The sequence below is a fragment of the Sparus aurata genome, chromosome 15, assembly GCF_900880675.1.
Source record: "Sparus aurata chromosome 15, fSpaAur1.1, whole genome shotgun sequence".
Lineage (NCBI taxonomy): Eukaryota > Metazoa > Chordata > Actinopteri > Spariformes > Sparidae > Sparus > Sparus aurata.
Genome location: NC_044201.1, coordinates 8,106,363 through 8,134,322, shown reverse-complemented (window position 1 = coordinate 8,134,322; position 27,960 = coordinate 8,106,363). Strand labels below are relative to the sequence as shown.

General features: G+C 45.1%; 1 protein-coding gene across 5 annotated transcripts in view; it reads left to right on the top strand.

Moving 5' to 3' along the window:
* Positions 1 to 24,369, top strand: part of slit1a (slit homolog 1a (Drosophila)) — a 94,264-nt gene extending 69,895 nt beyond the window's left edge. Inside the window, exons 14-37 of one of the 5 annotated variants that reach the window (XM_030441775.1) lie at positions 620 to 783; positions 1,824 to 1,847; positions 4,701 to 4,845; positions 5,028 to 5,102; positions 5,192 to 5,335; positions 6,242 to 6,385; positions 6,474 to 6,640; positions 7,406 to 7,538; positions 9,920 to 9,988; positions 10,073 to 10,144; positions 10,241 to 10,312; positions 14,310 to 14,381; positions 15,492 to 15,655; positions 15,998 to 16,119; positions 16,204 to 16,301; positions 16,414 to 16,553; positions 16,673 to 16,766; positions 16,882 to 17,019; positions 17,129 to 17,357; positions 18,251 to 18,381; positions 18,503 to 18,696; positions 19,573 to 19,861; positions 20,540 to 20,751; positions 20,839 to 24,369. In XM_030441775.1, the coding sequence (XP_030297635.1) occupies positions 620 to 783; positions 1,824 to 1,847; positions 4,701 to 4,845; positions 5,028 to 5,102; positions 5,192 to 5,335; positions 6,242 to 6,385; positions 6,474 to 6,640; positions 7,406 to 7,538; positions 9,920 to 9,988; positions 10,073 to 10,144; positions 10,241 to 10,312; positions 14,310 to 14,381; positions 15,492 to 15,655; positions 15,998 to 16,119; positions 16,204 to 16,301; positions 16,414 to 16,553; positions 16,673 to 16,766; positions 16,882 to 17,019; positions 17,129 to 17,357; positions 18,251 to 18,381; positions 18,503 to 18,696; positions 19,573 to 19,861; positions 20,540 to 20,751; positions 20,839 to 21,077 (3,331 nt within the window). In that variant the 3' untranslated portion in view covers positions 21,078 to 24,369. Of the gene's footprint in view, positions 1 to 619; positions 784 to 1,823; positions 1,848 to 4,700; positions 4,846 to 5,027; positions 5,103 to 5,191; positions 5,336 to 6,241; positions 6,386 to 6,473; positions 6,641 to 7,405; positions 7,539 to 9,919; positions 9,989 to 10,072; positions 10,145 to 10,240; positions 10,313 to 14,309; positions 14,382 to 15,491; positions 15,656 to 15,994; positions 16,120 to 16,203; positions 16,302 to 16,413; positions 16,554 to 16,672; positions 16,767 to 16,881; positions 17,020 to 17,128; positions 17,358 to 18,250; positions 18,382 to 18,502; positions 18,697 to 19,572; positions 19,862 to 20,539; positions 20,752 to 20,838 lie in introns of all 5 variants that reach the window. The other 4 variants (XM_030441777.1, XM_030441774.1, XM_030441778.1 and 1 more) reach the window with 4 other exon arrangements.
* Positions 24,370 to 27,960: the final 3,591 nt, after the last annotated feature.

Sequence of the window (27,960 nt, the reverse complement as noted above, 5' to 3'; positions counted from 1 at the left end):
AAATAACCACAAAGTTGAGTGAGTGAATCACAATATGTCAATTAATGCAAAATTGCCAAAAGTCTCACTTTACTGCCTTCTCCTGTTCTACAAGCTCTTAATACGTGTACCACAAGAACTCTGGGGATTAATTCAGTGCAGTCCGTTGAGCATTAATCATTTGGAAAACTAAAGGTATTCAGCGTTAAAGAAATAGTAAGATATTCTGCGAAATACCGCATGTTTATCCATTTTCTTGCCACAAGTTAGTTAGTGGATCAACAGTACTGTCATGTCTGTACAGTAAATATGAAGCTACAGCCAGGAACCGCTTAGCTTAGCTTAGCGCTGACTGGAAAGAGGAGTAACAGCTAGCCTGGCTCTTCTCCCATCAGACAGAGCCAAGTTGGCTGCTCCCCCCCCTTTTTTTTCCATTCCTCATGCTAAGCTAAGCTAACGGGGCTCCTGCAGATGTACACCTGATGTCTTATAATATAAACATGCAACTTGTAACCTTCCTTCCTTGGCCGTTGTCCCATCAGTTTTCACGTGTGTTTTTCCCCGCTCACTTTTTCCTCTCTTACCTCGCCCCCCTTTCCTTTCCAATCCACCTCTCCCTCTCCTCCCCCTCCCTCTCCAGTCACCTGGCCCAGAATCCGTTTATTTGTGACTGTAATCTGAAGTGGCTGGCAGACTACCTGCGCTCCAACCCCATCGAGACCAGCGGCGCCCGCTGTGCCAGCCCCCGCCGCCTTGCCAACAAGCGCATCGGACAGATCAAGAGCAAGAAGTTCCGCTGCTCCGGTAGGCCGCCGGCTCGGAGTCACCGTCTCCAAATGTCTCCTTCTTATTTCTCTCTCGGGCTCTCTCTCTCTCTATCTCTCAGACAGGCTTTGTTGTTTTTACTCCACTTGTCTCTCTGCTGCCGCTCTGCTCCTACCTTCTCCTTTTCTCTCCGCTGGGAGTGGCTATTATCTCTGCATTTACTCCCTATACCTCATACCACATTTAATGAGTGATCATTCCTGGCAAAAGGTTTTTTATCCGGCCTATCATTTGCCGCGCCGGTGCTCCTCAATCAATACCTCCCCAGATGAACTTGGGGCCAAGGAGAGAGGGATCGTTCGCCGTTTCTCCATTTCCCCCTCCACGCTACCACACTGTGAGTCTGGTTTCACATCCAAACCGCAGCGGGCTGAGATCACCAGTCGAGGCTGGTAGAGTTTCTGTGTGTGCCCACCATTCCTCTGCCCTCTGCCAACCTCAGACTCCCCTTCCTCAATCTCCATCCCCCCCCCGCCCGCCCGCCAGGATCAGGTTTCCTTTCCCCCCCCCTCCTCCATCCCTTCACTCCTCTGCATTGCACTAGTCAGGCCTCACCCACTATTGTGTTTATGCACTGTGCTACGCCGTCTGGCACTCTGCACTGCTGAGGTTTCACACTTCTTTATGGCCTCATTTGTTTGGCTAGACCGAGTGAAGAAGGGAGTTCATGTGTTTTTCTCTTTCTTTTCTCTTTCTTTTTGCACTTTTTTTCGGGGGGGGGGGGTCTTTTTTCCTTCATTCTTTCTCACTGTCTTCTCCCTCCTTTCCTCATGTCACCCTGCCTTAGCAACAGCCAAATATTTACCACCTTTTGACATCATTACTAGTTCCTGCACATTTGCCCTACACAGAGATAGTCCCGGGCTTCTCTGTGTAACCGTCATGTTCCTCAAGTCATGTTGTCGTCATATATAAGCTCTCTCTATATATATGACGGTTCTGAAGCATAGTGTCACCACAGCTATGCAGGCCAGACTTGTCTCACTGACATCCGACCCTCTTTCTTTTCTCCATCACAGCCAAAGAGCAGTACTTCATCCCAGGTGAGTGGCTTGTAAACGTTCACACCTATCATTGTCTCCCTCTATTCTTTAATTATCCACCCGCAGCCATGTAGCGACGTCATTCTTTCCATTACTTACTGTTCATTTAAATAAAAATCTCCAGGGGGTTAAAGGATGATATCAGTTTATTACAACTTGTTTTTTTTAGTTTTGACACCATCGCTTTCAATAAATACATTCTTATTTAAAGGTGCACTTTGTTGTTTTGGGGAAGATATTTTCAATCAAAAGATACTGATTTTTATTATATATATATAATAAAAATCAGTATCTTTTGATTAAAATGTTTTGATAACTTATTATATACTATTGTAAATATAAAATTCTGAGTTTGACTGTCTTCTCCAAAAACTACAGAGTGCCCCTTTAAGTTATCAAAACAAATTGTTGAAGAGGCAACACAAGAGAAACTGCCTGTTTTCCTGTGCATTTCTGATGCACTCACTTTTTTTTTCCAACCTCTGTAATTTCTCAAAATTAATGGCCGAGTCCACGATGTTGTGATAAACCGGAATCATCCTTTAACGCGTCTGAAGTTTGGATGAACTTCAGAGGAAATGGTGTGCGCAGGAAAAACATTGGCGTTGAAGGGTAAAAGTTGGCGGTGGCAGGTAGGTATTTATACACGTGTGAGAGCGGCTAATTGGGCCCGCTGAATGACCGTACCTATGTGCGCATTTTTAATGTGATATACGTGTGAGAGCGTCTGTTTCTCCTCAGCCCTGTTTTCCTAACAGTCTCCGCAGATAGAGTCCAAAGGAAGTGGCTCTTTGCTTTGGCATGAGCACAGACAGTCATTCACCGAGTGGGGCAGAAAAAGGAGGGAGGGAGAGAGGGACAGAGGGGAAGGAAAGTGTGTCCTTTCTATCAGTAAAAGCTAAAGAAAATAAAGCCCACCAGAGGACCCAGATTCCTATCAGCGGATGTTTCCGGACCTCTTAACAAGAGCACTTCCAAGAAAATAACTAGGAGGAGCAGTGATGTGTGTCGAACTCTGCCTGCCTGTCTGTGTGTGTGTGTGTGTGTGTGTGTGTGTGTGTGTGTGTGTGTGTGTAAATTAATGTGTCTTTGTGTGCCAAGCTGAGATAAAGCTCTACACCGGCTTAGAGAACAAATGGGAGCACTATGTAAGCAGAGGCAAGATCAAAGCCAAATGTGATTAATGAGAATTTCACCCTCCCTGAATGATAACAATAAAAGCCTGCACAATACACGCGCGCACGCACCCCGCGCGCACCACCGCTGACAGCACGGGAATTCCATAATGCATCGATAATGAGGATCCAAGCTGCGGGGAATTATGAGAACTTCTACAACTCCGGCGATGAGTCATTTTTGCGCCTCGGAGAGGGAAAAACCTCGTCCCTCTCCTTTGTGTTTTCTCCAGTTTCGTCTCAATCTGCTGACAGTAAAAGTGTCGCCGCCACGCACTTGTGACGACGGCGATGACTCAGGCCCGCAAGTCTCCCCCGGCTCCCTCCACATCCTCCGGATCAAAGCGCCGCGCTGTACTTTCATTGCTTCCTCGGTCACAGGAAATGCCTTTTCCTGTTGTCTGGCCTGGCGAGGGAAAGTTTCCTTAATGACCTGCATTAACGTGTCCATCCGCACCCTCCGCCGAGCCACATGGAGAAGTGACACAACGCTGTAGAAAGAAGTCTAAGAGAGAAAAGTTGTTGCTGCGAATGCAATTCGCTCTTTCACTGCCCAACCATATTCTAATAAAGTCAGCGATGAGGGTTCTGGGGTTAGGTTTTGGTTTCAAGCGCCAGTCCATTTGTTTAGACAGATTCTTGATACTCAACGGCTGGATTTAGTCCTGCTTGTTTGAGGTTTTCCTGCTCATGAATGTGGTCTGGGTGCCCCACGGTGTCCCGCTGACGTAATCACCAAACCTCAGGCCGAGGGGTGCGCCAGTGTGATGCAAGCAAAAAGGGAACGGGAGACAAAACGATATACGAACGGCAAGCGCTGAGCCGTTCCCCCTCTCTAAATGGAACATATGCGCGCACACACACGTACCGCTCTACACACACGTATACACACACTGAGACACAATACACACACTCACACACACCGTTCTAAGTGGCTCCCAGCGCTGTTCCATTATTGAGCAGCCATGATGTAACTGGCAGCACACTTTTTGGCACGTAACGTCTATTCATAGACAGAGGAGGTGCAGGGAAAAAAAAAACAAAAAAAAAACGCCCGTCCCACGCTCCCCTCGCTGCCTCGCTCTTGCTCTTCTTCTTCTTTCGGGACAGACGTCTCCGCCACTCACCTTTCATATCTCTCTCATCCGTCTCCCCTTCGCCGCATGCATCCGTGTCCCTCGTGCCCTCCTTTTCCTCTCTCCTCCCTCCCCTCCGACTCCACCTGTCTACGCTCACTTCCTGTGCACCATTTCAGCCACGTCCTCTCTCTCTCTCGCCCACCGTCCTCGCCCCCTCTCCTGGGTGCTCTGCTTCACTGACGCCGGCGGTCCAAATCCTCTTTGGCATCCCTATCTCAATCTCCCCTGCTGCTGTTCTTTTCACCCCACTGCGCCCACTCACCTCTCTAAAATAACTCACCCCTCGCCACTCCCCACCCTTCCGTCCCCCCTCGCCCTCACCCACCCATCTCTCGACCTATGAATAGTAAGGGGGGGAAGCTGCAGGATGCTCTGAAGGGCGCCTGAGGTTAAAGATTAGGCAGGGATCTCGCCTTTTAGGTCACAACTGCAGACACGCAGCCGTGGCGGGGGGGGTGGATGCGTGACTACGAGCATCATGGGAAAGTGAGGCTGAATACATTTGTGTCGTAACCCTGTCTGCATGTCCTCCTGCTCAGGTACGGAGGACACCCGTCTGAATAACGCCTGTAACAGTGATCCCGTGTGCCCTCCAAAGTGCCGCTGTGAGTCCAACGTGGTGGACTGCTCCAACCTGAAGCTCACCAAGATCCCCGAGCACATCCCCGCATCCACCAGCGAACTGTAAGGAACCAGACAGAAAAGTCGAGAGCTAACAGGAAGAAATAAAAGTGGCATGAGAAAGAGTAACGAGTGAATTGAATTGAATGTGAAGGAGGAAAAGTCCAAAACTCACACTGAATATGTAAAGAGGGCTATAAATTTTAATGCATTTGTTTAAACTCTTGCAACTTTTTTCCCTCCAGCCGCCTTAACAACAATGACATCACCACTCTGGAGGCAACTGGAGTTTTTAAGAGCCTTTCCCAGCTGAAGAAAATGTAAGCGCAACTTCCCATTTTACTTTTCTCTTAATATTCTTAGTTTGGTGTTACTGACATGCTTTTATTGCCCCCCTCCCCTCCCACAGTAACCTCAGCAACAACAAGATCACAGAGATTGAGGAGGGGGCATTTGAAGGCGCGTCGTCCGTCAATGAACTCCACCTCACCGCCAATCAGATCGACTCGGTCCGAAGCGGGATGTTCCGGGGGCTTGAGGGGCTGCGTATGCTGTGAGTGATGCGCACACAAACAGAATCCCACACACAGCCATGCTGACATTTCTTAAATGCAGTGATGGGATGTAAGGGCATTTACTTAAAGGGGCACTATGTAGGTTTGGAGAAAAAAATATATATATTACCAATATAATGAGGTGATAATACAAACTCAGAACTGAATAAACAAGCTGTTCTTAGAGGAGAATAAGGTCTCAAAAGGCACGTTTGAAGTTCGAAAGGTGGCAGGGTCTGTCACATATAAACGAAGTAAAACAGTATGAAGTTTTGCGACAGTATGTCGTTCTTTAAGGTCAGTTTGTTTAATCAGTTTACTTAGGCATAACAAAAAAATCAGTCAGTGAAGATCTTTTACTTCTGATTAAACTGTCTTCCCTAAAACTATATAGTGAAATAAACTTAAACGTTGTTGTTTTTACTCCACTACATTTCATTGGTGCTTTTAATTGCCAGTTGTTTAGCGGATTGAATGCTGCGTCAGAGCCAAAGTAGCACATTTTTAAAAAAAAAAGTATTGTATCCGCAATCAGATTGCAGTCAGATCTCTTGACAAACATTCCAGTAATTGCAGAAATGCTGAATTGTTTTTCCCTCATCATTTAACGACTCCTAGTTACCCCCCTCAAGTACATTTAATACCCTGAGTTGAGCCCCAGCACCCCTGCTCGAACTCCCTTCAGCACATTTAATGCCAGAAAAGTAATTTTGACACTTGGGTATAGTTAATCTCAGATACTTTTGTGCTATCAGTATGGATTACTTTCACCTTTTACCAAAGTAATATTTTAAAGCGATGTCTTCACTCTGACTTTTGGGTACGTTCCAGCACTGCTAAAATGCAGTATAAATATTTCAGATTTTTAGGCTGATGGTTTTTTTTTTGTGTGTGCGCCTCTTCAGGATGCTGAGGAACAACAAGCTCAGCTGTGTCCACAACGACAGCTTCACAGGGCTACACAACGTCCGCCTGCTGTCTCTGTACGACAACCAGCTGACCACCATCACTCCCGGGGCCTTCGACACCCTGCAGACCCTCTCCACCCTGTGAGACCCCGGCACGCGCAGTCACCCCAATCACACATTTTGATGTAGCGGCGCTCTTACAACCTCTCTTGCGCTCACTCTCTCTCAGCAACCTCCTGGCCAACTCCTTCAACTGTGACTGCCGGCTGGCCTGGCTCGGTGACTGGCTGAGGAGCCGGAAGATCGTGACAGGTAACCCCCGCTGCCAGCGTCCCGGCTTCCTGAAGGAGATCCCTCTGCAGGACGTGGCCCTGCCGGACTTCCGCTGCGAGGAGGGTAGGTGCCTATCTTGATCTGACTCTCTCTTTGTCTCTCTCTACCTGGAGTTTGGTTGCAGCCGCTCCACTTTAAATGAAGCAATCAGTCTCTTTGAAAGGAGATAAACATCTTCGGTGTAGTAGATGACCTCCACTCCGCGTGAAACAAACCTGTCTGGGTGGTGACTGATGAGGATTTGAACTGCACACCGCTGCCGCGATACGTTATGAGCCAGAGCGGCTTAAAGTGTCTGAGATCATCTTAAATAATGACCGCTATTGTGCCGCTCTTTTGTTTACCGAACAGATTGCTACTCAGCAGTTCCTAAGCTGCTGGTCGATGCCGGGCTGAGTGGAGCTATTGAGCTGTTTGCCTTATTGACCAGTCAGCCTATTTGCACCTGAATGAATGTTAGTCTTGTCTTCGGGCCCTCGGGCGGCTTCCTTTCTTTGCTCTCGCTGGTCGATATTACATTAGCGCGGCTCCTCTCGCTCTCTGTCCTGTTTTACTTTTCACATTTTTCACTTCCTCTTTCTTCACTGTCTCGCCGCCTCGCCATCAGCTTGAAGGATTATACTGTTCTGGCACCGTCTTGCCTTTTAGGTGTGCTTTGTCTTCCTACTCTTTCAACACTTTATTTTTTTTTATGCATCTTTTTTTTTGCCGGTGATGACAGCTTCTCGTCTTGGCTGTTCTCCATGTCTTTTCTTCCCTCCTGGTCATTCCTCCTCTCTGGTGTCTGACTCCCCTCTATCTCCTCTGTTCTGTTTTTGTTTTTCCCAGGCCAAGAGGAGTCGAGCTGTGTGCCCAGACCCCAGTGTCCGAGTGAATGTACGTGCCTGGAGACCGTGGTGCGCTGCAGTAACAAGCACCTCCACTCGCTGCCCAAAGGCATCCCCAGAAACGTGACTGAGCTGTGAGTTCTTTGGCATTAATTAAGCCAACTGCATTTATATCTTATCAGTTTGTGTTCCAGGTGCTATTGTTGCTTTTGTCTGCCTTTGATGGAGGAAAGGGAACCAAAGGAGACTCTGTAAAGAGGTAAAGAAAGGAGCTTAGGAGGTATGAAAGAGATAAGAGCTGGTGAAAACAGCTGAGGCAAAGAAAAACAGATCTCATCACTGGAAGAAGGGGAAAGGAGTCAATAAACCCTGCAGTTATTCTCTCAGACATTCTTCTTCTGTGTTCCCTGCAGCCCTCAGGGCTCGCACTGATGTCACTCTCACACTCAGAGCCAAGGATCAGTGTGTGTGTGTGTGTTTGTGTGTGTGTGCATACTTGTGTGAGGGCCAAAAGCCTGTCCACGGGAGCATAGGGGAGCAAGAGGACATTTTAATGAGCAGTTTTCAATGGAAAGGGGAGGGAGTGGAATAGGTCTGGAACTTTCCAATACTGCTCTGAGTGGTTCAGACAAACCCTCACACACAAACACACACACACACATGGATGCACACACACGCTGTGCGAGCCTTAAGGCCTGTCATTGTCCCAGCAGGTGTGACCAGGTGTGCCCCTCTGTTCTGGGCTTTCATCTAGTCATCTGGAGAGTTTGCTACTCCATCATTATCCCAAGTGTCCTCTGCACCGTCATTACCTATCATTACCTCTGAACCCAAAGGCCCCCCCCTAACTAACCAGCCCTTCCCACCCCGAGTACAGTCAACAACAATAGCAGGAGAAAGCCCCTGCAGCTGTGCTCAGAGGGACCTGGTCCTAAATCAGCCATTTATCAAGGTGATGGCCCTCTGGTAGCACTTTGTGTTGGCATCCAGCAGGGTGGCTGCAGCCCCGCAGGCATTGGTGTCAGCTGGGGTGGCTTTTACATGCATTAGTGAGTTAACACACACACATGCATGAGTGCACATACATGTGTTTGTACCTCAGTCGCTTCAAAGGGAGGGGTTCTGGGTCACATTCAGCAATTGCTGCTAAATAGAAAATGTACAAAAACATCAGTCATCTGTCATGACGGTCATTCAGAAGTGATATACATGAATAGGAGTATGTATCTGAGATAGGATTGTCCATGAGACCGATTTCTCAGCATGAGACACAACATGGTGTCAAAGCAGTTTAAAGGAAGCAGTCGTAAGGCAAAACATTCTGCTGTTTGGCGTAACAGGAGATTAGATTGTCTGCAAAAGCATGGGAAGAAATGGTCTGTGTGAAAAGTGTGATTCCCTGGAATAACCGCCTGAAGTGAAACACATCTGCCGACAAAAAGCTGAATAAATGCAGAATTAAATGGACTTTCAACACCAGCTAGAACCTAATTAATTATAATAATAAAAAAGATACGGTATCCTCAGTTACTATAATTGAGTATTACCTTAATAGAATTTAGTATCACCTCATTAATTGCAATTTGATATTCTACATTTTACACTTTAGTAACATCTCATACAGTTAAAAGGTGAAAGAATGTTAATGAATGAAGATAAAGAGGGATGAATAGGGTCACCAGGTAGTAATATCTACACTCTTTTTCACCTTTTTCTCCCTTTTTTCTCTTTTTCTGATCTCCTTTGACGTACTGATCAAGTTGGAATGGATACCCCGGGAAGCACATCCTGTGACTTTATAATTGTTAAACTGAGCACCAGCTGGTTCATTGTTATCTATATATGAACCAAAGTGTAATAATATAACTGATCAATTCATTCAGTCCTTCCTGCAGAACCTTCACAGTAAGAGCCATAGCAATGATCAAAGCCATAAGATTCAGTCAGATGTTTACGATGTAAGATGTTTAAGTTTATTGATATTAAATACATCATAATATTTAATTTTGTCCAAAAAAATTACTTCAATGTAAACTACAGCTACACTTTTCTTAAATGTATTGTCACCACAGTGGTTGGATTTAATAGTCAGTGGTAAATACCACCAGACTTGTGTTTTTAAAAATCATGAGAAATACACTTTGTTACCTTGTAAATACATTATAAGATATATATAGACGCTTTATTGTCGTTGCATATTAGAATGCAACAAAACTTGGTTCGGCAGTAATCCATAACATAGATAAAAATAACCTATAAAGAATATATGATATATAGCTCATATTAAATAAATGTTGACGTAAATCACAGAGTCCAAGTCATAGCTGTTCTGGAGATCCCACGACCTTCCTCCTCCTCCATGTCAACATTTAATCTGATGATAACAGTGTTACATAGTCATGAGAACGTATTTTATTTTGAAAGCTGTTTGAGAATGCATATCATATTTTGATCTGAGTGGATAATTTCGATGTCAACTGACTCATAACTGACGTGTTTGTGCCTCCTTGTTCAGGTATCTGGATGGGAACCAGTTCAGCGTCGTGCCAAAGGAACTGTCTGCCTTCAAATATCTCCAGCTGGTGTAAGTTTTCACCTGTCCGCCTCCTCCGTCTCACTGTGTACATCAAGACGGCCAACTTATGCCTTTTAATGTTCTTTCTTCCAGAGACCTGAGCAACAACAAGATCAACTCTCTGACCAACTCGTCCTTCTCCAACATGAGCCAGCTCACCACTCTGTAAGTCACGAGCTGCTATTTCGTGCTAGCACTGACAGTAGGCTGGAAACAGATTAACTTTATAGGCATACGTGTGTAATTATTTCTACATTACAGAATCCTGAGCTACAATTCCCTGCGTTGTATCCCCAAGATGGCCTTCAGTGGACTCCACTCTCTCAGACTGCTGTGAGTTTATTTTTATATTTCAAATGCGTCCATTTACTGTACGCTCATCTCGGTGTGTCGGTTTAGGGGTGAGTCTTATAATCCTATTTTTAACCCAAAATGTATCTGGTCGGGGAGGGTTTCTATTCTTTCCCATGCAAATCAAGTGTTTTGAATGCCTCTTCGTTGTCACATAATTTCAGGACGCAAGGCTCTGAAACTATTGAAGTTATTTTGAAAGAAGAAAGGAGAGGATCACTTTCAGTCTAAATGAGTTATTAGGGAGGTTATTTTTACAGCGTGCACCGACTACAGAGACAGTGCAGCAGATGCTGAGACTCTTTGATTGACTCCAGAGGACTGAAGCGCAGCCTAAACAGTTATGACAGCTTATGAATTCACACACACACGTACACAACCTACAACCTATTTACTCTGTAGCATCGTTCCAGCTCCCATCCTGACTACACCTTGTCTTCAGACGTCCGCCCGGTCTGCCCGCTCACCTCCAAACCCCGAGCTCATCACCGCCTCACCCCTGGGGCAAAACACTCGACCCTCACAGCCCGCTGTAGAAAATCACTCTGACACTGATTACCACTGAATGTTTGCCCGACGGTAACTGTATTGGTTTTGACTCAGCCTCCGGGGCTTTAATAAAGTTATGAAGTCTTTGATTGTGCACTCTCAGTGACCGTGGGCTCCCCGTGGATGGATCGGTCTGCTAAATAACTGAGATGTAGAATTTAAAGGCACCCGACAGACAGATGACGAAAGCAAACCAGTCCTTGGAGCAGCATCCAACGATACAGCACACGCACTTTAACTCAAACGTACAGTTTGGTCCTGCGAGGTAGAAACAGAGACCAGGCCCGGCAGAACTCCTTATGAGATTATGTATGCATCGGTGTGTGTTTGTGTGTGTGTCTGTATGCATGGCTTGAATGTTTCTCATCTACTGGCTCGGTGCCCGTTAGTATGTGTGTGGGAGTAGACATATCAGCTTTCCATGTGTGCTCATAGCAGGCACACTTTTTACGACTGACAACAAAGCTTCAACAAAGCCTCTTTTTTTTTTTTTTTTTTTTTTACGGCAGGATTCGACTAAAGTCCCGATCATTACGAGGCACAAAGCGTAAGAGCCCTTTTAGCGTGGAATGAGAGTGAAGCTCGGTCATCATTAGCCGATGCCGCCTTGCTAGCCCGGGCTCGCCGCTTTGATCCCTAATGAAGCTGCATCCGTTATTTCTGCTCTTACTCACTCACGCCACCTTCACTTTTAAAAATGTTCCCTGTGCAAGTCACCATGTGAGGCCCTCCCCCCCCAACACACACACACACACCATTCAAGCTTAGAACTATACAAGCTCAGACACACGCACACATTTACATGCAGACTGTCTGCACTACCTTATTGTCTCAGTCCAAATGAAGCAGAAAACTTTGATGTCTTTACTGCTGGTGTGATCAATCATAAGTCTCCTATTAAATGTCAATTGGTGCCATGGCTAAGCGATGCTGTGGGGGTGCAAGAAAACTGAAGCGACAATGAGCTCCCTTTAATAGTTTCGACTTTAAGACCCCACACCGGATTCAAAGTTCAACGCTGGAAGCTTCATAGAAAACCACAGCAGAGATGCAGAAAGCCGTCTACACACACCGAGGTGCCAAAGCCTTTATAAAGCTGCACCTTTGGCTTTACAGAGCAGTAAAGAGGAGAAGAATCATTAACGCTCAGGGCTTCAAACAGACCAGGGGTCTGAGCCTGGCGTGGATGTGGTGCGGTTTGGTGCAAGTGTGCATACGTAGGTGTGGATGTGTGTATGTGTGTGTGCGTGCGACGGCTGTGGTTTGAGCTGCAGATTAATAAGCTGCTAATTGGCCTGCTGGGTATTAGGTGTGAGGTGAGCGAGCTGAGAGCGCGCTAGGGCGTGGCCCGCCACGGTTTGGGTGGGAAGCTGTGAGAAAGGAAAATGATATGGAAGAGTTTGATGAAGGGAAAGAAAGTGAAGTGAGTGAGCTTCCTAAATGTGAATATTACCTAGTTTCTGTACTCCTTCATGACAATAAACTGAATGTCGTTTAACATATTCAAGGACATTTAAGGACATCATCTTGGGCCTCGGGAAACGCTGATCGATATTTTTTTTTTACCATTTTCTGGTGTTTTATAAACCAGACAACTGATCAAGGAATGCACAAAATCATCTACAGATTAGTGGACATTGAAAATAATCCGTAGTTGCAGCTCTAAACTCGTTGCAGGTGAACAAGTCCGTGTGAAAATCTCGAAGGAGTTCAGTTGGCCAGCCTGTACAGAACTTGATTTTAGTCCTAAACCACCATTTTGCTGGTCCAGAAACATCAAATGCAATAAGAGATACATTGACAGAGGTGAGATGGAGTGATGTAATGACATACAGCTGTAGTAAAAGAAAAGTAAAAAGACGGAGAGACAGACAGAGTCAGCGTTAGTACGAGAGCGGATCAGGTTTCTTCCTGGAGACTCCCTGGCTCCTTTCTCCAATGCGATCTGTGCCTGGCTGGCACACGGCTGCTGGCTTCGTGCCATCAGTGTCCTAACTGTTCCCCGACTACTACAACCCCGACTACTCGCTCCACACTAATAAGCATTATCCTCTGCACACAGGCCAATTAACTTGTTGTCTCAGACGGTTATATTATGGCATATTTTCCCTTTTGCACTCGAGCGTGGCTCATTATCCTTACACTGACCAGCTTCGCTGTCTGTGTCCTTTCACCTGACTCTTCCACAGCTTAGCAGTAATTCACAGATCAAACAAAGGAGGAAGCAGGGTTTCAAAGTCTGTTTATACATCGGTTCTCTTCGTCCAGGCACAGAAAGCAGATGTGTCATGTATGGTGCTGAGGACTGAGCTGTGGTAACATTAGCATGCGGTCAGCTCGGGGTTGGAGGTGGTAATGACCCTGCGGATTACAGCAGCCATCAGTCAACTAAACATTAAGCCATGTTGGCTTGTCACCCTCGATAGCAGTCAGAGAAAACAGTGTGCATGGACGCAGACATTCATATACATGCATGTGACCAAATATGCAAGCATATAAATAAAACTGTTAATCTGCGCGCGCACACACACACACTAATGTTTTTCACTGTCCTACATGTGGTGCAACTCTGTTACCCCCCCTCCCTGTACACTTGTTGGCCCTGCCAGCCAGACGCACACAGAAACCTGACACTAGTCTTTTCCAGACTCACAGAGCCTCACATCGTTGCCAGCTGCACAAGGCTCAACCAGAAATACAAACCGCCTACCACCCCGCACAATACTGAAATATCCCTCAACATGTTTCCTGTTATTCTTGGTCGTAGCTGTCCGGAAACAAACAATAGTATGTGGGCTGCAACTAATGTTTATCGTCATTATTGACTTAAGTTGTTTTCTTGACCATTTGTTTCGTCCATAGTTTCAAGATGACATTTTTTTAACAGCTTGATTTGTCTGAGTAACGGTACAAAACTCAGAAGATACTCTATTGTCTAACATAGAAGCCTATGAAAACCAACAAATCCTCACACTTGAGAAGCAGTAATGAGCAAATGTTTGGCTTTTTCTGCTTTAAATGTGACTCAAAGGAAAGGTTGAGGCAAAAAATGGAAATTCAGTCATTATCTACTCACTCCCATGCCGATGGAAAGTCGAGTGAAGTTTCGTAGCCCCAATAAACATTTCTGGAGCGTCACAGTCAAAGAGTGGAACGCTCTTTTTTTCCCTAAACAACAGCAGTAAACGAGGACACCTTTCTGTTAGCATGGGGATAAGTAGATAATGACTGAATATTTATTTTTGGGTGAACTTTTCCTTTAAATGATTAACTGATAACCAAAATAGTTATCAGTGAATTTTCTGTCAATCAACTAATCAATGAATCATCTAATCATTTCAGCAATTAGTGTGGCACAAAAGGTCAGTTAGCTCCTGTGCTGAAAAATGTTCACGGTCATTCATTTTCTCTTTTCCTGTCCCTCCCTAAGGTCTCTCCATGGCAACGAGATCTCGGAGCTTCCCGATGGCATCTTCAACGACGTGGCCTCACTTTCCCACTTGTAAGTACTCACACACACACACAACTGTATGCCCCTGATGGCAGCCCGTGTGATATCATCTGCACGTACCACCGAGTCTGTGTATTCTGCACACATGTTCGCACACGCACGCGTACACACTGTGAGGCGCAGAGGGGGTCTGGTCAGACAGCCGGAGAGCGTGGCTCACAGTGGCCTGTCTGTGCGCCTCTTTGGTGGGCTCGGCATGAGCCAAGCCCTCCCTTAATCAGCCGCGGCCCTGTGGTTAAAGCAGCACACAGACCCCTGTACTGTCTCATCTGCCTGTCACATCTCAATAACACACACACACACACACACAAACGTCCACTAGTACACACAGATTCTCCATGGTCTGTGGAACTTTACTGTTTGTTTATTTATGTCTGTAATTTTATGTGTGTACGTGTGTGCGTGTGTGTGTGTGTGCGTGTGGTTGTGGACACATGTAAAACTACACTGAAGTATCTCTGCAGCGAGCCCTCTGCCATCCAGTCCCAATAGTCACATCATCCCCTTGACAGTCACTGATCAATAGACCTATCAGTGTCAGACTTGGAGAGGAAGAAGGGTGGACAGGGAGAGCTAAACAAAGACATTTTTTTGGGAGAGCAGTACAAGAGTCAAGGCCGCGTTAAAAAAACAACACGGCTCAGGGAGGGACGGAGGGGAGCCATTGATCCACAGTCACAGTCAAGTGGCTTTCATGTTAGCAGATGTCAGGTGTCAGCTATTGGCCCGGCCTGAAAGATGAGCCTGTGCTCCAGCGTAATGGAACGGCATCGATTCAGGAGTGTTTGTGCATCAGGCGGGAGGACAGAGCGGCATTGATTCACGACCGCCATGACAGAAGTGGTTAAGAGTGCCTTCTGTTCACACCTTTGCCTATAATTGAGAAGCCCTCCTTCAGATGATTTATGGCACAAAGTGGCACTGAGCATTAAACTTCAAATCTGTTTGACTCTCAGAGAAGCAGTTTGTATAGTGCAGCAAGTTGAGTTTGGCATGGGATGTTTTGAGTGAGGGTGTAGAGCCCCCTGCTGGTGATGGAGTGTAACACGGTGACACAGCCAGAAAAAATCACTGACGCATTTATTCTTTCTGCTCTGTCAGGGCAATCGGCGCCAACCCCTTGTACTGTGACTGCCGCCTGCGCTGGCTATCTGATTGGGTGAAGACCGGCTACAAAGAGCCCGGCATCGCCAGATGCGCCGGCCCGCAGGGGATGGAGGGCAAACTGCTGCTCACCACACCAGCAAAGAAGTTTGAATGTTCAGGTGAGTTGGTGTGTTGGATATAATATGAGTAGCACTCAGTGGTGGATGAAGTATTCAGAACTTCATCAGTTACTGCTGTACTGCAATAAAAGTACAATACCATACTGTGAAAATACAAATCATTGGAGTAACCTAATGTTATTTTGTAAGAAAAATTGTACAAGGTAAAGAACAAAGTAAAAATAAAATATTTTGCACTGAAATGTATTAGTATAAAGTTGCATATTACATTAACTATTCAAGTTAAGTACAAATACCTTGTACTTACTTACATTCCACCACTGGTAGCACTAGTATCGAAGTGCAGTTCAATCTCATCAGTTTGGCATTTTCCAATAGGAGATGTGGACACTGCCGTGCTGGCCAAGTGTAACCCCTGTCTGTCCAGTCCCTGTCTGAACCAAGGCATCTGTCACAGCGACCTGGTGGAGATATACAGGTGCAGCTGTCCTCCAGGATTCAAGGTCAGAGCCTGTTTGTGAAGTGCAGTCTTGAGGTCTGCATATTTCATGGCAAAAAGTGAACACCGTCTCTGTTCTCCGTCTCAGGGCAAGAACTGTGAGACGGCTCTGAACGCCTGCGTGAGCAACCCGTGTGCCAACGGAGGAACCTGCCAAGTGAACGAGGAGGAGGAGGGAGTGTACAGGTGAGGGGGACGAGCTTTGGAACCGGTGCAGCCATGGATTGAAATCATATTTATCTCATGAAGAGCTCGGGGTGATGATGTAATGAGTGCTGCGTGTTGTGTGTTGTTGCAGTTGCACATGTCCACTGGGCTTTGAGGGCCCTACTTGCCAAACCAACATTGACGACTGCGATGACAACGACTGTGAGAACGGAGCAACCTGCATGGATGGAGTCAACAACTACACTTGTTTTTGTCCCCCCTACTACACAGGTGTGTAGTTCATACAGCACAGTTTGACTGGGACCGCAAAAGTTCCCTATACAAGAAGGCAAAATACTTCATCTGAAATTGTTCCAGGTTCATTAATGTAAATGCTTTCTTCTGTGTAGGGGAGATGTGCGAAGAAATGGAAGATGTGTGTGCCCCAGGAAGAAGCCCCTGCCAACATCAGTCTACCTGCCTCATCACCTCCACTGGACCCAAGTAAGTGTTGCCTGCCAGCAACTTCAAGATACAAGCAAAAATAGATGAAAAGTAGATGTTATTTATAGACTGGGACGCAGTTTTTCCTCCTCATCATTGTGTTTCTGTATTTCAGGTGTGTGTGCTCTCCTGGTTATGTTGGCGACGACTGCAGTTTAGACTACAATGACTGTGAGGAGCACCGCTGTCAGAATGGAGCTCAGTGTATGGATGAGCTGAGCGGATACTCCTGCATCTGTCCCGAAGGATACAAGTGAGAGGAGCACAAATTTAACACACACACACACACAGGCGCTTGTTCCACCGCTTTACAAACTTCATCCTCATCTGGAAATAATCCCTCGCTCTCCTTCTCTCTGCAGTGGTCAGTTGTGTGAGGTTCCCCCATCTCTGCTGTCCCTGTGTGAGCTGGCCGACTGCCAGAACAACGCTCCGTGTGTGGAGCGAGGAGGGCGCGCTCTCTGCCAGTGCCCTCCAGAGTTTGGCGGTCCGCGCTGTGAGAAGCTGGTCAGCGTCAACTTTGTTGACAGGGACTCCTACCTACTGCTGTCTGACCTCAAGAACTGGCCTCAAGCTAACATCACCCTGCAGGTACTGACAGACTGTGTTAATGTGTGACATGTGTATGGTTTCTGTTTGTTGACATGGCTTATCTGATATTGCTGTTTTTGGTCCGGGAACAACGAAATGAACGTTGCAAATTCCAAAAACATTAGAGCCCACATCAAACACTTGTGGGTTCCCACACAAGGGGACTGTGCTTTGTATCCTGTTTTGGACACATCATTTTACTGTTCACTTGTATTCCCATTGGTTTTTCTATCACAGTTTGGTTAGGTTATGGTGCAAGATGTAAACATTGGCTACCTGTCAGATTCAAACATAAAACAAACAGGAATGTCACCAAAATTAACGCCCACTGCTACCAACTGTACCTGCAGTTCACATGTTAGCTCAGTCAGCCGCTCGACGTGCGGTCTGGACTGGCAGCTCGAGGACCAGGGCAGTGTTGGTGCTTAGACTGCTAGAACAGGAGCTTTGGACTGAGGCTACCTGGTTGTCTCTGCAACACAATACAAAGATGTTATGAAATCAAAACTGTTATTTCTTCACATTCTGTTGACAATTTTAGCACATTTTTTAATGTTTACCAACAACTGAAATTCCTTCATATTGCCCCCTTAAAGCAGCAAAAATAATTGGTTCAGTTTAGGAAAATAAACTTTCTGTTAAAATACCCTTTCACAATGTTATGCATGCGTTAGAAAGGATAACTTCATGTGCGTACTTTTTTCAGTTTTATTCACAAGTTTCAAAGCTATGACAAAAAGAGAACTGTTAGCTGCAGAGACGGTGCTGGATAACATTAATGATGACGTTACAGGAAGAACACCAACACAGCAGTATCGGATTGTACGTGTTTAAGCTGCCAGCCTGAAACCACAACACTTCAGACACCTAATGCAAACACTTTCTCTGTTTAGGTGTCAACAGCTGAAGATAATGGTATCCTTCTGTACAACGGAGACAATGATCATATAGCAGTGGAGCTTTATCAAGGTCATGTCAAGGTCAGCTATGACCCAGGCAGCCAGCCGGGACACGCCATCTACAGGTAAGCTGCTGTGTACCCCTTAAACAGGCGGAAGTTTGCCGTCACCGTCGGCTGATTCTTGATGAAAAGGTGCCGTTTGTTTGTTTGTATCTTACATCCGATCTCTGTTTTCCTTCGCCAGCACCGAGACCATCAACGATGGCCAGTTCCACACGGTGGAGCTGGTGACCTTTGACCAGATGGTGAACCTGTCCATCGACGGTGGTCTCCCTACCACAATGGACAGCTTTGGGGCGGTGCGGCCCCTCAACGGGGAGGCTCCACTATACGTGGGGGGTAGGGGCCCTCTCCAGAACACACCTCCCTCCTCTGCAGGCACTCTTAACTACTACACTACTGTCAATCACCACCCCTCCCCCCTCGCTTTGTCACCACCGCAACCAACCCCTCCCCTCAACCATGCAACCTCTCAACCCCATCCTACCTCCACCCAAACCCTATCCTCCACTCACACCATCATGACTGTGTTTGTTAGGGCCCACACAGTAACCAGGCCTCCCTGTACTCCAGATGTAATAAACAAGTGTCCCTTTTCACTTTAACAGACAACACACAAGTTTCAAAAATGACAGATCACAACATACACTGCATCACTTGATAATCCAACATATCTGCACTTTTTACAGTGTGTAAAGTACGCCCTCTAGTGATGACCATAAGAACTACCAGACACAGTCTTTTCTTCAGATTAGTTTTGTATTTGCATGGATTGTCTACCCAAAAAGCAACCGTATTTATATGTCATGTGTGATGTAGCCACTCCTGAAGTTAACTAAATTAAAACATTTGGTTGATTAAGAAACGATGAAAAGCATCGTCAGTTTTAGGGCTGACTTGACAGTTAGCTCCGAAGTGGCTCAGAATTCGTAGTTTGTGTCGTGATGTGATGTGTCGTGTGGTGATGTACTGACGTTCATTCATACAACACTACAGAAGACTGCTTCCCATACCTCTTTACCTTTTGCTGTCCTCTGTTTCAAGGATGATGTGTCTTGCAGTGCAAATTTTTAAAAAAATCTTTTTTTAAGAGTTACTATGTGAATTTGTAAAAGCACTGTTGGGACACACGTGTTTGAAAAAGCCTTCCTCCATTACACTCATACCAGCCCTGTGTTAGCTGTCTGTCTGTGATCCAGTACGCACATCTTCAGCCCGTTAAACGTCCTCTCTGTACTCCCTCTCCTCCTCCAGGTATGCCGGTGGATGTACACTCGGGCACTTTCCGTCTCTGGCAGATCCAGAACGGTTCCAGTTTCCATGGCTGCATCCAGAACCTGTACATCAACAACGAGCTCCAGGACTTCACCAAGACCCAGATGAAGCCTGGCGTGGTACCGGGCTGCGAGCCCTGCAAGAAGATCTACTGCGTACATGGCATCTGCCAGCCTGATGGGGTCCAGGGACCGGTGTGCCACTGCCAGCCAGGCTGGAGCGGGCCGCACTGTGACCAGCCTGCTACCAACCCCTGCCAGGGCAGCAAGTATGTTAGCAAATAGGTTACAGAATTTACACTGCACTCCAAAGATTGTTTAACCTGGCAATGGGCCCTGGCGAAAGAAATACTTGAATCCTTTGCTTAAACAAAAGTACCAATACAACAACAAAACTCAAATTCCTACTTACAGTAAGAGTACACAGATATTATCAGAAAAATCTACTTGAAAAATGATCTGTTGTTCTGTGACTTATACTGTGTGTTATAAAACATTACATCGTAAGTTAATACTGATGCAAAAACAAGATGACTAATGGGGAAGGAGAAAGGCAAAAGGTTCTGTTTGGGATCTTTTAATTATCTTTATATTATGAAACATTTCTCTTTGGTGGGAGCCAACCAGCAATTAATCTCCAGAAACAGAAGTCTGCAATTTGAATGCAGACTAGATTTTGTTAACAAAAGCACTCTGTTTATTGTCGGGTAGTTTTGCCTAATCACATTTAGAGTCGGCTTTGGTTTGCGAGCAGGTGAGCATTATTGTTTAATGTTGACTATAGAGATTAGCTAAATCATCACCGGATTGGTTCTGAGATGACAACTCAAGACTAAACACTTTTCAATGCTGCAAATCCATGATATGGTCTTGAATTATAACCTTTAATTGAATATTCCGCCTGTTCATTGACAGTAAATTTGATCCGAGTTATCGTTTCTTTCTAGGTGCGTCCATGGAAAGTGCATCCCACTGGACGCTCAGTCGTACCGCTGCGAGTGTGTGGAGGGTTACCGCGGGGCCCTGTGTAACCAACAGGGCGAGCTCTTCAACCCCTGCCGACGCCTGTCCTGCAAACACGGCCGCTGCCAGATCTCGGACACGGGGGACGCCTACTGTCACTGCGAAAGTGGCTACACTGGAGAACTCTGTGACGCAGGTGGGTTCGCTCTGTCAGACTGAAACTTCAAGATGAAGGTAACATTGTTTTCGCGATCACACTCATGCCTGTGCTCCCGTTTTCCAGAGTCTGAGTGTCGAGGGGAGCCTGTGCGAGACTTCTACCAGGTACAGCGAGGGTACGCCATCTGCCAGACAACGCGCATGGTCTCCTGGGTGGAGTGCACCGGCGCCTGCGACACGGGGGCCTGCTGCGCCAGCCAGAGAATGAAGCGTCGGAAATACACCTTCGAATGCAGCGACGGGACCTCCTTCAGCGAGGAAGTGGAAAAGACCATCAAGTGCGGCTGCGCGGGCTGCATGTAGCGCCATTCGCTCGCATTTCCCGCCGCTGCCGCCGAGCAGAAGATAGAAAGAGAGAAAGGAAGGAAGGAAGGAAAAGAAGGAAGGAGGGAAGAGAGAGGACTGGAGGAAAGCGAGGGAGGGAAAGAAAGAAAGAGAGAGAGTATAAAGAGTATATATAAAACCTCTATCTATATATTATGGACAACAATGTTTGTAAAATAGGACATTTCCTCCCCTTCCAAGGGTGTGTGACCTACAGTAACACAGAGAAACCAACATCACGAGCAACAATGTAGAAGTGACAACAACGGCAACAAAACCATTGTATCTGCAACATTGTTCCAAGGGGTCCAGAGATTTCAAAAGGTGTTGCATTCAGAGTGAGGCATCCCTCCAACCCAAAATTACGAATTGAATTCCCCATCCATCTGCGAGGCCTCTGACAGCCTAGCCACCATCTACCATCTTTACTCCGTGGAGGCAGCGAGGACAGTGGGGGTCCAGCCCGGCTGAGGGTGGCGGAGAAAGAGACAAAGAGAGAGAAGCGGAGAGCTGGACCGTTCGACATGGCAAAGCTATCTTGAGTTGAGCTTGGCTGAGTTACCTGGACTGGGCTGGATAATGGTTTGGGTTGAGTTAAAGTTGGTGTAGCGATTTTCTCTGCCAGGATACAGTCCATCCATCCACACATGCACATGTAGAAGCGAAACAAAGAAAAAGGTAGGGTTTAGAGCGGCACATAATCCGGTGCGGATGTGGTGGCTTTGAGGCCAGGCGGTCTGGTGTCACAGTTGTTTTGCTGTGAGGTACCGTAACATAGAAACTCCGTAAAAATAGAGACTGCACTGACTAGCAGCACTGAAAGAAAACCACAGTCATACACCTCTCTGAAGTACATCACACATGCATGGCATACATACATTTACACACAGTCTTAACGCTCGTCGGAGCGCAAGGGCTCGTGTGGTGCAACTATCTTTCCTGTTCGTACAGCGTTCGGCCCGGGCGCTGCAGTGCCCAGAGGTCATCGGTCCCCCCAGCATTCATTGCCTCAGGGTTAGGATGATTTGCATAACCTCACCCCCACCCCCACCCTCACCCTTCGAGCAGGAGGCTGTTCAGCCCTGCTCCTCCTGATGCCTGCAGTATTAAACTTGTGCAAACTGTTGCATGTGTGGAGAAGAGTTTGCCAACAAATATGTAGAGCTTCTTAATATCATTATAAATGTTATTACAAAACAAAAAGGTTGCAGAATCATCTTCTGATTTTTTGTTTTGTTCGGTCTAATTTCTCATATTGATTTGTTTTTTTTGTTTGGTTTTTTTGTTATATTTTATTATATTTTGTCTCATGATGTAACCTAACTCCTTTAGCCTCCCCCCTCCCCCCAAACCCTTCCCAACAACCCTTTATATAGAAATGCCTAACAGATTCTAATATATATATATTTGTATTTCATTTTGGTATAGTATTTTTCTATGTTAAAGAGTAAGTCTGTTTCTGGAAGCTTTGGGACTGGTGGAAAGGCATTCAGTTGGTTCCCTAGGTGTTTTTATTTGTTGATCTCACTTGCGCCAACAAGGTAATTAATGACATTAATTGGCCAAAAGTACAGCAGCTGGTTGGCCTTGTTGTATAGGAGGCAGTATTGGTCTAGAAATATGTTTAATATTGTATATGTTGTCTTCCATGTGAATATTACATCTAATTCATGAGAGTCTGTGCTTGTTTTTTATTTATTTTATCTAAAGGCGTTCTTTTTTTTGTTTTTTTTTCCTCCTGTAGAAATTGAAAGGCATAAATGTTGCTGGCTTTCAAATATTTTCAAAAATTTCAAAAAGACGAAAAAAGGTAAAATAATGAATAAAAAACAAAAAAAATAGCATAAAAAATCTGTAAGGTATTTGTAACATCACTTAATAGCGAGTTACGACAGTGTTTTTTTTGCTCCTCTCCGGCTCAGACATTCCTCATTTGCTGCAGGGGCCGGAGGGGTCAGAGCTGGGAATAAGAGACGTCCCCCTCAAATTGACCTTGTAATTACCATACCACACTTAAAGGCTTCTGATTGTTTATTTTTTCATGTTCATTTTGTTCAAGTGCTGGGTTGTGATTTCTACCATTTTTTTTGATTTGAGAGATGTTTCGCCATAGAAAGAAGGTGTCTTTTTTTGTTTTTTTTTAGTTCGACAAAAGTTAAAGTAGTCAAGCTCAACTGATCATAAGCTGCTGTCAAGCCAGAAGAAAAATAGGATGAAGTTGCTTCTGTGGACAATGATCATCATAAGATAAATCATCCTAAATCTGTTCCCAATAGGCGACCGTGTGAAGCGTTCCATGCCTGCTACTGACAGATGATAAACGAGAGAGGTCCGGACATTTCAACGTCTGTCAGTTCCGACTGGCGATCCACACAAAAAAAAAAAAAAAGAAGAAAGAAATGGTGCCAATTACAGTGAACACAACAGTCATACCTGAATGTATAAATGTGTATAGATAAATATGACCTATGCTTATTCATGAAGTGGTAACTTTTAGCTGTTATTTAGTTTCCAATGTAAGATATAGAAATCACATACTGTTCAATAAGTGACAGTCCATCAGGATGGCTTAAGGCATTGTTCTCCCTGCAGATTGGGATTGTGTTTTTTTTTTTTTTTCCCATTTTGCTGATCTAAATGTTAAAAGTCTCTTTATAGTGTGAAAAGGCTGCAGACCCCGATCTCAGCCTGGTACAATGCACACAGAGCTCCTATTCATATTGCTACCCATGTTGACTTTGTTTTACATGCTGTTGTTGTGATCCCAGTGGTGTACAATAACAATAAAAGAAGATCTCATAAAGGATACTGATGAACAGTCACTGTAACTCTTAGGCTGTGTGCCTCGTAAAGGTGCATCTTTAGTCGAAATGTGGCTTTCTTTCCATGTCTCCTTTCCTTCCTCTGCACTGATCTGTACTGGACCGGTGCGTTCAACTTCCTGGTAGACATCTTAGTGGTGCTTGTGCTATATTGAGATGTAATTCAGTTATCTGGTCGCCTGACCAGAGACACAGATTTTCCATCCTATGAACTATATACATAAATATGTTATTGTAAACGACACAATGTCTCTGTTGTATTGAACTGGTGCAAAAACTTAAGAAATATCCCTGGTTGGGTTCTGTCTATTTGCTTTTTGTTACAGGATTGATGGTGGGATTAAGCTGAAAAACTCCCAATAATGCTGAATGTATGTAGTGCCACCGACAAAATGTTTACCAAACCTCCACTCTTTTTCATTAATTAAACTTAAATGTGTGTGCTTTTATGAATGTCCTGTCTTTTATTCTTTTACTCACACTTGAAAGGGATTATTTTGGACGAGTCTATACATTCTACATCTAGTGTTTGTTTCAGGGGAAAATCCTACATAGTATACCTTTAAGCCACTACACATGAGAAGTCCTTAAAGTGCTAAGATAGTACACAAACTACATCATAAAGGTCGAGAGCTACAGAGCAGCTACTAAATGGACATCGATTAACCATCGTTTCCAAGATTGAGGCTGAACTAGGAAGACGAGGCCAGGTCGTGACAACCCTTGGTATGACTGGAGATATGGTCCATTTTCACAACACCTGAACCAACAGGACAGATCGCGTCATGTTTCAAGGAGGATGATGTTACACGTCTCCACCGCAAACCCACATGCCGTCCACTGCACTGTTCGTACAGGACCCTTGTCCCAGCCTTTTAAGGACGGACATGTCAGAAAAAATATACCTTTGGTGAAACATGGGTCACTCCAGTAGTTCAGCTGCTGGATAGATGGAAAGATTCTACTGTGGTCGAATGGCCAATCAGATATCACTCCATTACTGGTGGTGAAGATGCCTAGAAATGGGCACAATGGAAGATGCTATGAACTCAATACTGACATATTTTCTCTTTTTAAAGGTTGCGGTTAACTCGTTAGCTATTTGACCTTTTGGAGCTGTGATGGCTATCAGTCTCCACCAACAACCAACAAGAAAAAAATGTGTCTCTTCAGCTGCTAAATACATGAATATATTTCACCAGCCAGCTCACTTTGTCTGTCTGTTGCTTGGTGTGTGGCAGGTTAAGGTTTTGGTTTGGTTTTTTTAGCACTACTAATGTGAACTTGCCTGCAGCTGGAAATGAGGTTGGTAAGAGGGGTGAGACTGAGCCCGAGCCCCAACAGTGAAGTTGCAGGTTGTGCAACACTCTAAACTGAACACATCAGATACCCAGGGGCGCCGCCAGGGCTTTTGGGCCCCATGAAAGAAATCTGATTGGGCCCTTGTATAGGCCGGCAAAAAAAAATTATGCCGTTTTATATAAAACTATGCATTTTAATGATATTTGTGGCTATCATTCCCATATTTGTGAAAAGAATGACATGACAGTTACATGGTTACTGCTCACTGTCTCCCTTGTAGTCCCGCATGCAGGTCTAATTTAGCTCCACAACTGTAGACTCACAGGTGGTGGCTTTGGATCTGGGGTGAATAAATACATGTATGAGGCTATATGGTTGTTGCGATTTAATCTTCTGATTTCCAGAAAATATAAACATTTCTCCGATTGTATTGAGAGTTGTATTGAGTCACACAGTCTGCATGCACCATGCAGAAATGTACTCCTCTGTTCCTGCTGCAAAGCAGGAAGGTGAGAGTCCCAAACTACTGACCAAACGTTCTATTTTAAGTGATAGCTGAATTGGAACTATATTCTACATACACACATACACTTGCTCTTTTTATTTCAGAACTGTTTTTAATACATGAAAATCATTCTGAAATAAATATGGATTATAGGCTATTTTTATTTTGTAACTCTCTTTTAACCCTCTGAAAATGATGGTGGATCATCTGGCATTAACATTACTGTCTTCTGAAGGCCGTCACGGGCTTATTTAAGCGATAAGCATCCTAGAAGTCTTGAAATTGAAATGAATACGCTGATAACTATGACAATGACTATGACAAACATGTCATGCTAGCTTACAGGGAAAGGAGCTAAATATCGCTCCAAATTTGAACTGTTTTAACCGCGAGTTCCGCGACGTCAACGTGAAATGATTAATTGTAACTGAGTCAGCACTTAATGAGGGATGAGATGAGGATGAGGAACCTGCTGCTGCTCAAACTGAGAAACTGTCTTCAATCCTTAAGTTACAACTGCTGATATTATTATTAGCTTTAACTGTTATTTAACTGTGTTAGCTGTGAACTGTGCTCACCTTTCTTTTGGCAGAAATTTGTGAGGAGTTGTCTTCCCTTTCCTTGCTGTCTTTCTCTTTCTGCCTTTTCCTTTCGTTTAAGGCTCCCTGATTTTGCTTTCTTTGGTAAAGACGTGTCTTGATAAGCAGCAGCCACTCCGCTCGTTAAGATGTTTGGAGACGCATCCTCGCGCACCTGCAGCTGCAGGGGCGGACTGAACCATTATGTATTGTGAGGGGTGAGAGGGGCCTCAGACAGCCCCCACTATTTTTTATTTATACAGAGTAAAGTCTCTCATCTGATTTATTCTACCAATTTTAAGTTAGTTATGACAATAATTACTTAGAAATAAAAAAAAATAAAAAAAAAATAATTTCAGGCCTTTCGAGGGCCCCCTCTCCGGCCCTGGTAATCAGTCCCACTTTTCCCCCCCAGTTCGACCTGCAGATACCCATCATGAACCTGCAACTTCATCAGTATCAAAGCACTCCAGTGATAGCCAATAGCTTTGGCATACTGTTAAACGTGGAAATTTAGCTACATTTCTACAAATGTAGGCCTAAAAAACACCTTTGAAAGCAACTTCTCAAGTAAACTGAGGATTGGAGGGTTGCTGTACAATAGGACAACACAAGCAGAACGAAGTAAACTCACCATAGGAGCACATAGAGATGCAAGTTCATTGGATCGAGAGATGAATCAGCAAGGGGTCACTGAACAGTCACTGCCTCAAGTGGAAAACACTCCTCACCTCAGCTGTCACTTCTTATTCACCAGTTCACTGGACACAAGCAACACCTTTGAGGCATTTATCTGTCTAAACAGGGCTCTGCCTGCTGTTGTTACCACCTTCGACACCAGCAACGTCTGTGAAAAAGAAATGCCTCGAGTGATCGCGGTGGGATAACTGATAGATCTTCTCTTTTCAGATGCCCATGGGTTCTCATTAGTAAAAGGAGGAAAGTGAATGATGTTTTCAAAGTGGTTAAAAGGGGGAGGGTTATTTCTGTGCTTTTCTGTGTTGTCTCAACCAGTTCAAGTTGGATAGAGAACTTTGGCATTTCACCTATGATGTGAATGAATCAACTGTTTCTTCGTGCCGTGTTGGTTTTGTGAAAATATCATTCACCCTCAGTTTTTCCTGTAGGGACTGAGGTGACGGAGGCCAACTGTTTACCAATCTGTCCCACAGTGGGAACTTCCTGTAGCACTCAGGACTCTCGCCCATGAGCCGTATGGTAAAACACTGGCCTGTTCACGTGAAATGCCTTCAATGGCTACACTGAGGCATTTCACTAAGCTGGCAGGCCCGCCATGAGAACATAGTTTACCAGGAGCGAGAGAGCCTCAACTGCCAGTTTTCATGAATGACAATAGATATTTGAGTGGCATGGTGATGTTATCGAATTCAAGGGGTCAAAAGTGTGGGCTATAAATCTCTTTTAAACAATTTACTGTGTGGAGACTGCAAAGACGGAGCAAAGACGGTGCTCTCAGGAGTGATCAGGAAGTGAGATGCCAGGACACAGCTATGAAAGAGCCAGCCATGTACTCAAGCTAGTCTTGCAATGCCAGTTGCCACAGCTCTTATGAAAAGGTCTATCCACACCAAATCTCATTCTTGGCTTAGGAGAGGGGGAATGTGGTTCAAATTTGTCTGGTTGAATAACATTAA